We start from the raw sequence: 12043 nt of genomic DNA on the forward strand, positions 1-12043 counted from the left end.
TTTTGGTCTTTGTGAGACAGGGTCTCCCTGTAGTGCCAGCTGGCCTGGAACTCACTCACTATGTAGACCTGGCTGGCCTTGAACTCACAGAGATCTGCCAGCGTCTGCTTCCAGAGTGATGGGATTAAAGGTGTGCACCACCACGCCTGGCTCCAAAGTTCTTTTTAAATTAAGAGAAATACTACAGTTGGTTAATGAGGGTATAGTGATATTATTTTCTTTACTAAGATAACTTGTTTATAAAAGATTGTCATGCTAAATAGTAAACTCTTACGTGACTTAATGAGTATAGCAGTTTGCAATTATGTTAAAGCATTCATTTGCTGAATTCACTTTGAAATCAGTAAATCTTTTAACAAGAAGTTTCTATTTTAAATCACATTTTAAAGATCTTTACATGATTTGAAAAGCTTCATTATATATAGTATTGATAAGTACTATATTTGCTATTAATTAGCACATAAGAAAGTTATTTCCCTAGGTAATTGTTGATATTAAAAATGTGAACTGGTTTGAAATTTTTATTTGGATGTTAGTGTTTTGGGAGCAAAATAATGGATGATTAGTTATTAGGAGTGCAGCACAAAATCCCCTTCAGGAATTTGTATGGATGTATGGATTTTACTATGGAAGTTATTCATAAATTTAATTGCCAAGTAATAGTCTTTACAATGTTGATTACCAAATCTGCAGAATAGGGCTAAAAAAAGCCTCTCTGGAAGTTTAGAGAGGGTTAGCATTCATCTTCTGAATCTTAGCCTAATGTCTTTGACTCCTGCTTTGTGTTAAGAAAGGACAAAGCTTGCTCACATTTGTTCCAACAGGCAACACATGTTTATTTCAAATGTTGTGTCATATATGGCACTGTAAAGAGACTATGTGAGGTACCAGGTATCCATTTCTTGCCCTTGAATAGTTTATAGTGTAATTTGGACTTCTTTTTGTTGTTGTTGTTGTTGTTTTTTTAAATAATTTTTTGAGAATTTCATACACGCATATAAGGTGTTTTGATCAAATCCATGCCTACTCCTTCCCCTCCAACTCCTCCCATATCACCCCATCACTTTTTTCTGATAAGTTCATCTCCTCCTCCTCCTCCTTTTTTTAATGGGGCTTTTTGCTACTCTAACAGTCCCCCCTCTGAAGAGGTAACCCTAAAATCTTTTAAGGATAAGATAAGAGCTCCCAAATACTTTTGACATTTTCGGCCTTTGGAACAGAGTATGTTGCTAAGAGGCCCAAGGGCATTTTGACTTGTAGTCAAGAAACTGGCTACTTTTCTTTGGGGTCCTTTTACATTAACTGCCTAGCCAATTCCTACTTCCTATTCTTATCAGCACCACCCTCTGAAGAGGTTACCCAGCTTGCAGATAGGGAATGGGACACAGACCGCTCTGGCTTCTTCCATGTTGAACAGGGACGCAGGGTGGGGCAGTTGGAGTACCCCTTCAGTGGGTCTATCTAAAAGACTCCCAGATTGCATATCTCTTACCTGTAGGGGGAAAAGAAAGTCCTTGACTAGTGAATAGGAAATGTGAAGAAGAAGTAAAGGCAAGAGTAATTATCATTACAAGTTCTAGACAGGGAACTAGAAAAAGGTTAGAACTGGGCAAATTTCAAATGTTCATATGAGAGTCCACTGGAATTTCTTGATGAGCGCTTCTAAAAGCATCCCTCTATTGAGTTCCTCCTCATTTTTCTTTTGTCTGCTAAGGCTGGACTCTAGAGTGATTCAGGATTTGCTATCAGATATTTTGATAGCTGTTGGAGTGGTTAGAATCAGTATCAGTTCCCTCTCAAAGGCTTCTAGATAGGGAGAAAAAATAAATTTGGCCATCATCTTAGAACAATTAGTGGGTTGTCTCCCTTAGCTACGGGTGGGCACTACAGTATTGGAGACCAAGATTTGAAGTCTTATATCTGAGCAGCACTTTCCGATTCAGAACAAAATCATCAATGAGAAATAATTGTCTGAATAACTTTCTTAAAAATTTTTATTTATTATTTTTATCTTACATGTATGCGTGTATTGCCTGCATGTAGGTACGTGCACCCGTGGCGTGCATTGCCCACAGAGGTCAGAAGAGGCTGTCGGATCCCCTGGGACTGGAGTTATGGACAGTTGTTAGCTGCCATGTGGGTGCTGGGATTCGAACCTGGGTCTTCTGTAAGAACAGCCAGTGTTCTTAACTGCTGAGCCATCTCTCCAGCCCCTGAATAACTTTTCATATAGACTAAAGCCTAATGTCTGGAAAGTATAATCCCTTGAACGCTTAAAGAAATATACTGATCACTTTACTCTTTGGTTATACTTTCTCTTTGGGTATTTAAGACCATACAGTCCAAATAAATCAATTTATATTTACACTTAAAGCCGTTTGAGGATCTGTTCCTCGGGTCATATGGGCTTGGGAGGCACCCCTGGCTCCTTTCTTTTACCAGTTCCATCTATGTGAAGATAAGTCAAAGGTCCTGCTTGCCCATGGCTGGCTTCATTTGGAAGCATGGAGGAAATGTTTCCTCTGAGTTGACCCTCCCCTTTGTAGACTGGATACTGGTTCAGGTCCATCTGGTGGGGTCTCCATGGCCTCCCTGAACAAGAGTACAGGTGACTCACCACAGTTACAGGACATTTTGAGAGATGTTCCATAGTCCCCTGGAACTTAGTTGACCTTGGTGGGCAAGGGGCAATAACTGTCCTTTAAGTCTCTCTGACCAGATTAGTATAGGCCTCAAAATATGGCTGTTAAACATCCAATAAGGTTAGTTCCACCAGTCTGGTACTTTTAATTACCGTGTGCTATGTAGCTAAAGCTTGGGCTTGTTGTTGGTTGTACTCCTTCATTAAAGGAGGGGCAAACAGGATCATTGGACCCTCACTAGAGTATCCAGCCACTCTTCCCAGCCAACTGTATGTAATTTGGCCCTAATCAGACATGGTCTCTTAGATTTGGGGAGGGCTAAAGTATACAGTCTGGGGAAGGCTAGGAAGAGAAGGCTTGACCCATACTGGGTAAAGGCTTTCCAATGGTCATTCATACACCTCAGCAACTCCTCAGTCATCTCTGTAAGTAAGCTCAGTAAATTCATTGGTTCCCCAGTGAAACTTTAATCAAACATTGGTTTGACACTAGACCCTTAAAAGGGAATAAGCATTGCTTAGTATCCCAAGGAAAAGAATTTTCACAATAGATAGAAAATTTATTTGTTAATGTTATTATGTCTTATAATTATTGAAAAAAGAAAATGAAAGTGTAAAAGATGCTAAAAGGATGTGGGAATGGAGATATTTTCCAAAATGGAAAAAAATGAGAAAGCCTAAGCAAGTGATAAAGGTCTGTGTAGGTTTGTTATGATATGTAAAGGATGAGACAAAAATAACACACACATAATCTTAAAACGTCTATGGTAATAGTTTAGTCAACTAGTTTAAGGAACAAAAGATATTAAGGAACAAAATATATATCTAGTCAAGGTTTATTTGAGAACGTTTGTTTTTTTTACCCAAGCTTTATCTACATGGAGTTCTTTTTTTAAAAAATATTATTTTTTTAATGTGTCTGAATGTATTGCCTGCATGTATGTGAGTACACCTGTATCCTGCAATGCTTATGGAAGTCAGGGAGTGCTTTGGATTCCCCTGGAACCAGAGTTATTGATGGTTGTTAGCTGCCATGTGGGTGCTGGGAATTGAATCCAGGTCCTCTGCAAGAGCAGCCAATGCTCTTAACCACTGAGCCATCTCTCCAGCCCCAAAGAATTCTTACAGATATGCATATAAAGTTAAAGGCCAACAGAGGAGTTAGATTGCAATATTAAATGAAAGTGTGAGACATGCGTGTTTCCTTTGTCTCAGCCACTATTCCAGGCACTAGGGATTTGTCAGTGAGCAAACAAAGGATGCTTGTCCCTAAGGGGTTTAGGGTGTCAAGGAAGGCTCTAGTTCCATGCCTTGTGTGTAGCACATTGTATTATGATGAGGATTTACTATGGTATGTTGATAGCTTATTTAGTGTCTGTCTTTACCTATGAACTTTGGGAGGACTGGGACTCTGTCTCTCATTCATCCTCATGTCTCTAGTACCTAGGACAGTGCTCAGCTCATAATGGCTGCAAATGCCAGTGAGTCAGACAGTATGCATGGACCTTAGAGTATCTGTCTTTCAGTATAAAGGAACAAGTTAATCTCATTCATCTGTAGTTGGAATGTGGAGCAAAAAATAAGGACCAGCCATGGGGATGAATTAGAAAGTGAAAGAGAGGTTGAGTCAAATGAGAAAACTGAGAAAATATTCTGAGGACAAGGAAGATCTAACTTTTAGACATTATATGAAGATTATACAATTAAAAGTACACCCTTAATCCCAGCACTTGGGAGGCAAAGGCAGGCGGATCTCTGTGAGTTCAAGGCCAGACTGGTCTACATCGTGAGTTCCAGGACAGCTGGGGCTACAGGGAGACCCTGTCTCAAAAAGAAAAAAAGTGATGTTTGCAGGTAGAAATCCTATTTGGAAGAGTATTCTGAGTGAAGCATTTTTGAATTTTAATGCTTTAAAAAATTATTTAATATGTATGAGTGTTTTGCCTGCATGTATGTAGTGTACCATGTGCTTGCAATGCCCACAGAGACCAGAAGAGGGCATAAGATCCTCTGGAACTGAAGTTAGGGACAGTTGTTAGCTGCCATGGAACAGAACCTAGGACCTCTCTCTGCAAGGCAGCCAGTGCTCTTAACTGCTAAGCCATCACACTGTCCCCACATGGTCGAATTTTTGAGTGGTATTTTTTGTGATGATCTTCTGTCACCAGTGAATTTATCATATATATTTTTAAAGACTAGGCTGAATTTATTATCTTTTTATTTCCCTTATGACCAGTTCAAATTTCAGCTTTATGTGAAAGAAATATAGCTAGCATATTCATCCTTTATTCCATAATTAAATCCAAATTTTATGTGTATTTTTGCTTTAGGCTTTAACAGACTTCTGTGATTCATATGGCTTAGTTTGCAATCAGCCAACAGTTTGGGTTCTCCACTATCTTAACACATCTGGTGCAAGCTGTGAGAGTAGAATTATTGGTGTCTATGCGACAAAAACTGATGGAACAGATGCTATTGATAAGCAGCTGGGAGGAAGAATTCACAGTAAAAGCATTTTTAAAAGGTATGTTCAAATTTAAATGTGAAAAAGAAGAATAGAAAGTCTTGGGCTCTAAAAAATTGTTACTGACATATGTGCTTGATAAAAAGGCTGTCATCATGCCTCAGTAGACAGTAAACCCTCAGAGCTGTGGAGATGTCTGCTTCAGGAACAGATTATTATTACGACCTTTTCAAGAGAATGAAGTCCTAGCTTTCTGCAGGATTAAGAACAGTGGTTCTCAGCACAGTGAGCATTGAGTCCCATGACAGGCCTTTACAAAGCAAAAAGGAAGAAAAGCCACATGCCTAGCATCTCCCCTGGACCATAGTGTGAGGAAAGCAGTGGCTCAGAGTCAGCAAGCCCACTGAGTGACCCAGGGCTAGATTCTGCCTTCTATCTTATTTGAGAAATGAGGAAGGCCTTCCTTGGCTCCCAGACTTCAACATGTTAGATTCTTTTCTTAAAAAAGATTATTTATGGGGCTGGAGAGATGGCTCAGAAGTTAAGAGCACAGGTTCGATTCCCAGCACCCATATGGCGGCTGTGAACCATCCTTAACGTCCTTAACTCCAGTTCTAGGGGAATCTGAAGCCCTCTTTTTCTGACCTCCATGGCATTGCATGACACATGTACACTCACATACATGCAGGCAATACACTCATACACAAAAAATAAAAATAATAAAAATTAAATAAAAAGTGATTTTTACTTTATGTGTATGAGTTTTTTCTCTGCATGTATTGAAGCGTACCATGTGCAAACAGTACCCATGGAAGCTAGAAGAGGGCATCCAGATGCCTTGGAACTGGAGTTCGTTGTGAGCCACCATGTGGGTGCTGGGAACAGAACCTGGGACCTCTGCAAGAGCAGCTAGTGCTCTTAACTGCTAAGCCATCTTAAAGGTTATCCTTTTAGTATGTTATCTGTAATCTTACTTATACTGGTCAATTCACTTAGCAAATTCTCTATATTCTCTGGGAGATTGAATTGGGTCACATTTTAGTTACTAATATATAGTCATATAAGCTTGCTTTCCAGATGATTAGAAGTAGCATCAGTTTCTGAATTCTTTATAGGCAACAATGTTTTTATATAAAATATACAAACTCCTGACATGATGTTAGGAAAGTTTCATTAAAGCTGAATCCTTTCTAATTTAATTAGAGTTAATTGGTTCGTTTTAAAATATGTTGATGTACTTTTATATTGTGGAGTTAACAAGTACTATACTACAGTTAAAAGAACAAATTTAAGTTAGATTATGATATGATTTATGAATGCATGCTTGTGTTAAGGGTTATAAAGGAACTCCTCAGTACTTAAATAGTTTCAATTATCAAGCACTTATTGTCTGTTAGCTGTATATACATAGATACATTCATTCCTAAATAGTAGGTTTTTATTACTTTTATGCAACATTTCTAGGGAGGCAGGAAATAACGTCCAGTACATTTGGAGCTATTATTCAGTAGCAGAACTAAAGAAGATGATGGATGCCTTTGATGCCTGGGAAGGAAAAGGTACAGTGTAATTCTTTTATTTCCTGGAAGCAGGTAGAATTTTACTTTTGAAAATTCTTTTTGAGGTAAGGTCTTATACTGCAGCTCAGACTAGCCTAGAATTTACTGTGATGCCCAGCACAGTTGGCTTGAAACTTGTTGTACTGCTCAGCACAGCTGGCCTGGAACTTACTATGTTGCCCAGTGCAGTTGGCCTGGAATTTGTGATGCTCCTCCTACTTGTGCCTCTTGAGTGCTGGGATTATAGCCTCTACCACCATGCTTGCCCCGAGCCTCCAAGCCTACTTTTCCTTAATAAGACAAAGTGTAAAAACTGCATTTCCTTCTCTTCCCCTCCCTCCCTCCCTTCCTTTCAAGTATACTTTTTAGTGTGTCAAGGTATTTGTCACCACAAGGTGACATTGAGGTAGTTTGCTTATAAGTCTTGTCACCTCATGTGAATTACTGTAAATTATTATTTGGTTATAATTCAGTGACCTCAAATATGCTTTTATTTTGCTTTCTTAATTCAGTGAAGTAAAGAGTTTATTTAGACCTGCTGTGTAGCGAGCATTGTTCTAAAAAGTGTGCTTCTGAAATAACTTTAAGATACAAGAAAAGGGTGTCTAGCTAGGTGTGGTAGTGCATGCCTTTAAACCTAGCACTGGGGAGGCAGAGGCAGGCAGATCTTTCTGAGATCCAGGCTAGCTTGGTCTATATAGTGAGTTCCAGGTCGTCTGGGGCTACAGGGAGACTCAAAAAAAGGGCCAATGATGTGATTCAGCAGAATTAATTCCTGAAAGTTATTCTCTGACCTACACACACACACACACACACACACACACACACATAGTAAAACAGAGAAAATGGAGAACAAGTGAAAACAATGGGGGGATGTCTAAAGAGTGCTCATAGCAATTAAAATATCTTTAAATGCACGTTTTGAAAATCTATCCTTGTTTGGAGTCGATAACAGTAATACTGTTAATACTCACTGTGGCAGGTTCATTGTCTCTTAGTGGGAAAACAGCCCTGCGTACTGTTTCCTCTTCCTGTGTACTGTTTCTTCTTCTTTCTGAGTCTCAGAAAGGACATGCCAGTAACTTAAGGATCACTGAGAGTTCACTTCTGTGCCCAAGTATTTTTTTTTTTTTTCTTAATAAGTAATTATGGAGTTTCTATTGGGTACGAAGTACTTTAAGTTCTAAAATTGGGTCTGGTGATAAATGAGCCACAGTCCAGTCTTCAGGTAATCTGGAATGCTAATAAGACCCACTGCTCATTTCATGGGAATGAATGAAAGGAGGTAGGGAGAGTAAATCTATACAGTAGCCACGCCCCTTTCAGGTGGTGCTGAGGCCCTTCTTCCTTTTGTCAGCTTGTGCCCTGCTGTTCTCCTTTTCCCTTTCTTGTCACCCTTAAGCAGGCAGGGTGGTGAATAATGGCGAGCGAAGTGCTGTTCTTTTAAAGCCTCAGATTTAATTTACTTTGACACACTTAGGCTCAAGTTGAAGAAGAGATGCCCTCGTGTTCTCTTCTGTTTTGAAACTTTGGTTTGGCAGGATGCCCTAGGGAGGCTGGGAAGGTGTGGCTTGGTTTTTTTTTTTTTTTCTAGTAACTTGGAAGCTGAAATGAGGAACCAGGATCAGTTTTCACAAAGCATTCTACTGATTTTAGACTTTTCAAAACATGTACTGAGGCATCCTTGTTACTTACCAAAGCTCTAGAAAGCCTGTGGGAACCCTGAAAACAAGAAACAGAAGTAAGACAAGGAAGGGAGAGACAGTTGTGTTGTTTATGGACAACATGTCTGCCTAAAAACTCAAGAAAACTTTAAAAGTATTTTAGATATTGAGTATAGTATACTAAAGTAGCTGGGGACAGTATAGACATTACAGTGCTTAGCAGGTAGCTGTGATAAATCAGTTAGAAATTACATGGGAAACACCATGATAGCTAACAACAAAGCATGAAATGACTGCCCTTGGGACTACCTAAGATGTAAAGAATGCTGTTAAGATATATTTATCCATTTGTCCCTCTATCCATTCTATCCATTCACTGTCTCTTAAAAAGAGACACCCTGGAGATAAGAGTACATACCATGGTCCTGAATGGGAAATCTGAATAGTATAAAGATGCCAATTCTCAGATTAAATTATAACAGCACAATTTCTACTAAAATGTCAGTAGAACTCTTTGGGAATCTTGAGGAAGTGATTCTAAAATTCTGCTGAAAGGCTAGTCGGGTAAAGAAACCAAGAAAGTTTTAGGAAGTAGAGGTAATCAGAGGGATGAGTTAACTGCCCTTAATAGTGAAACATGCTATAGATCTGTGATAATAAAAGCCATGTGTTCTGTCATAAAAATGGAGCAGTGGTCGAGCATAAACCCTGGTAAAGTTATGAGACTAAAACTACTATGTGGTAAAAAATATGAGTGGGAAAGTATTTAAGCTAGAGTATTTAATAAGTCATTGAGAAATGTACTTGAGGAAAAGTAAAATTTTAACCTCATATCAATTACTAAAATAATACAACAAAACAACATAGTAAATTAAAAGGAAATTTAAACAAATAATTGGTTTCCTTGGTAAGGATACAAATGATATCCTCAAAACAAAATCATAAAAAATATCGATAAATTTGGTTACATACATTTTAGTACATTCACAGTATAGAACAAAGGCACTAAATTATTTTGAGATGCTGTTTATCATCCATATCATATATTTAGAGTGCACCCATGTCATGGAATGCCCACGGAAGACAGAAGAGGCTGTTGGATCCCCAGGAACTGGAGTTACGGACAGTTAGCTGCTATGTGGGTGCTGGGATTTGAACCAGTGTCTTCTGCAAGAGCAGTCAGTGTTCTTAACTGCTGAGCCATCTCTCCAGCCCCAGTTTTTAAAAAAATATATATACATACATTTATATATTAGTGTATAAATATACTTTAAAATCCAAAATTATTAGAAACATAATTAAATCTTAAAATTTTGAAAGACTTTTTTGTTTTTGATTTATTTATTTTATGTGTATGAATTGTTACACGTGCATGTGTGTGAGTGCATCCATGTCACATAGTGCCCATGGACGACAGCAGAGGGTATTGGTTCCCATGGAACTGGAGATATGGACGGTTGTTAGCTGCCATGTGGGTGCTGGGATTCGAACCCAGGTCTTCTGCAAGAACAGTCAGTGTTCTTAACTGCTGAACCATCTCTTCAGCCCCTTGAATGACTTTTTTTATTCTATATAAATGAATGCTTCTGATAAAATAAAGAGCTAGAGAGATGGCTCAGTGGTTAAGAGCACTGGCTGCTCTTGCAGAGGACACAGTCTTGCAGAGACAGCTAACAACCTTCTATAACTCCAATTTCAGGGGATTCAGTGCCCTCTTTTGGCCTCAGTGGGCATTGAATGCACACTGTACACTTGCATACATGCAGGCAAAAATATACACATTAAAAAGCAAAGCAAAACCCAGAAATGATAAAAAGTAGAAAACAAATATGAAGTGTTTTTAATTATGGGCGTATCATATGACTAGAAGAAAGACTAGAATCAGCTAGGCATGGTATCTAACTCCTGAAATCTCAGCATTTAGAAGACCGAGGCAAGAGAATCACTGAGTTAAGGCCAGCCTGGGTTATAGTGAGTTTTAGGATAGCCTGGGCTAGATAGATAGCTTCCATCTCAAAACAAACAAGACTGGAATAAAAATATAGGGATGCATCATAAATTATGGGGTTATAGTTGAGAATGTTAACTCAAGCCTGCTGTCCCAGCACTGGAGGCAAAGGCAGGAGGATCACCAGTTCAAGGCCATCCTGGTAGGCTTTGTAGCAAGAACCTGTCTCAAAAACACCAAAAGTAAAATAAGATGGGCTGGAGAGATAGTTCATTGGTTAAGAGCACTTGTTCCGGGTTTGGTTTCTAGTACCCACATGGTAGCTAACAACCTGCAGTTCCAGTTCCAGGAGATCTGATGGCTTTTCTGGTCTCCACTGGCATTACACACTTGTGGTATACTTATATACATGCAGTAAGATACTCATACACATAAGTTAATAACTAAAAATTGCCTAAACAAGTTATAATGATACAAGTACAATAGAATACTGCTGAACAATTTTATTTTATGTATATGTTATATACACATACATCAACATGGGTAAATCTTAAAGCAGCATGCTAAAGAAGCCAGGGACAAGTACAGATATTCTGTGATACATTTATATGATGTTCTAGAAAAGACAAAGCTAGAGATAGAAGGAAAGGTGTTGACTGGAATAGTATGAGGAGCTTTTAGGGATGGTAGACATTTTATCTTGTGGCTTTGGGTACATAACTATTCAACTGTCAAATTTTACTGAACTGTGTCCCTTAAAAGGATAAATTTTATTTTATGTAAATTTTGATCATAAATTTGACTTGGAAAATAAGGTGGACTTAGTGGACCAGGCTTGGGAATGCTTTTGTAGCAAGCTTGTATAGATTTTGGAGTGCCGTGAAGCAGTTCCAGAGTGTCAGCCTTACAGTGAGGCTCATTGAGTTCTTAGGTATTAAATATATCTATTATATATAATACTGTATTTGCCCAGTTTACTGAAGTAGTTATGTTTACCAGAACTTCAATAATAAAAAAAGACCACTTTTTCTTAAATATTCTTTAAGCATTTTTTTGTGTCTTTGAATGGTTTATATATTTTTAATTCCAGTGGAATCACATAATGTGGAGTGAACTGGTTTAAAACGTATGTACTGGTGACGTTGGCTGCATTTTCTCTATTCAGCAATTGTCAGCTGTCTAGTTCCAACACATTTTCATTACCCTAGAGGGTCCCCGGTGCCTATTAAACAGTTAATTTCTTTTCTGCTGTCTCCTGCAGCACCTCACAATCAGAAGTCTTCTTTCTGCCTCCTAATGCATTTACCTGTCCTGGACAGTTCATATAAATGAAATAAGAGAATATGTGACCTTTCATGTTAGACTTATTAGTATAATATCTTTGAGGCTTATAAGGTTACTTTTTTTTTTTGTCCTTGAGACAGGGTCTCCCTGTAGCCCCAGCTGTCCTGGAACTCACTATGTAGACCAGGCTGGCCTTGAACTCAAAGAGATCCACCTGCCTCTGCCTCCCGAGTGCTGGGATTAAAGGTGTGTGCCACCACGCCTGCCCGGCATAAGGATACATTTTAAAACTTTCATTGAGAAGTATATCAGATTTAAAAAAAATAAAATAAATTTGGTTGGAATATTGGCTTAATATAGTAGCTCAAATTATTTTTTAAAAAAGATTTTTTTATTTGTGTGTGTGTGTGTTCAGGTGTGTATGTACATGTGTATGCAGGTGCTAATAGAGACCAGGCGGAGGAGTCAGATCTCTTAGAGCTG

At 38.5% G+C, this 12043-nt stretch overlaps 1 protein-coding gene across 4 annotated transcripts in view; it reads left to right on the forward strand.

The window, feature by feature from the left end:
* Kctd18 (potassium channel tetramerization domain containing 18) overlaps positions 1-12043 on the forward strand; it is a 26792-nt gene that overhangs the window by 6057 nt on the left and 8692 nt on the right. For all 4 annotated transcript variants that reach the window (XM_008833337.3, XM_029563576.1, XM_029563579.1 and 1 more), the window contains exons 4-5: positions 4972-5165; positions 6570-6664. In XM_008833337.3, coding sequence (XP_008831559.1) covers positions 4972-5165; positions 6570-6664 — 289 coding nt within the window. The remainder of the gene's footprint in view (positions 1-4971; positions 5166-6569; positions 6665-12043) is intronic.

This window comes from Nannospalax galili, unplaced genomic scaffold (assembly GCF_000622305.1).
Source record: "Nannospalax galili isolate Female #2095 unplaced genomic scaffold, S.galili_v1.0 scaffold610, whole genome shotgun sequence".
NCBI lineage: Eukaryota > Metazoa > Chordata > Mammalia > Rodentia > Spalacidae > Nannospalax > Nannospalax galili.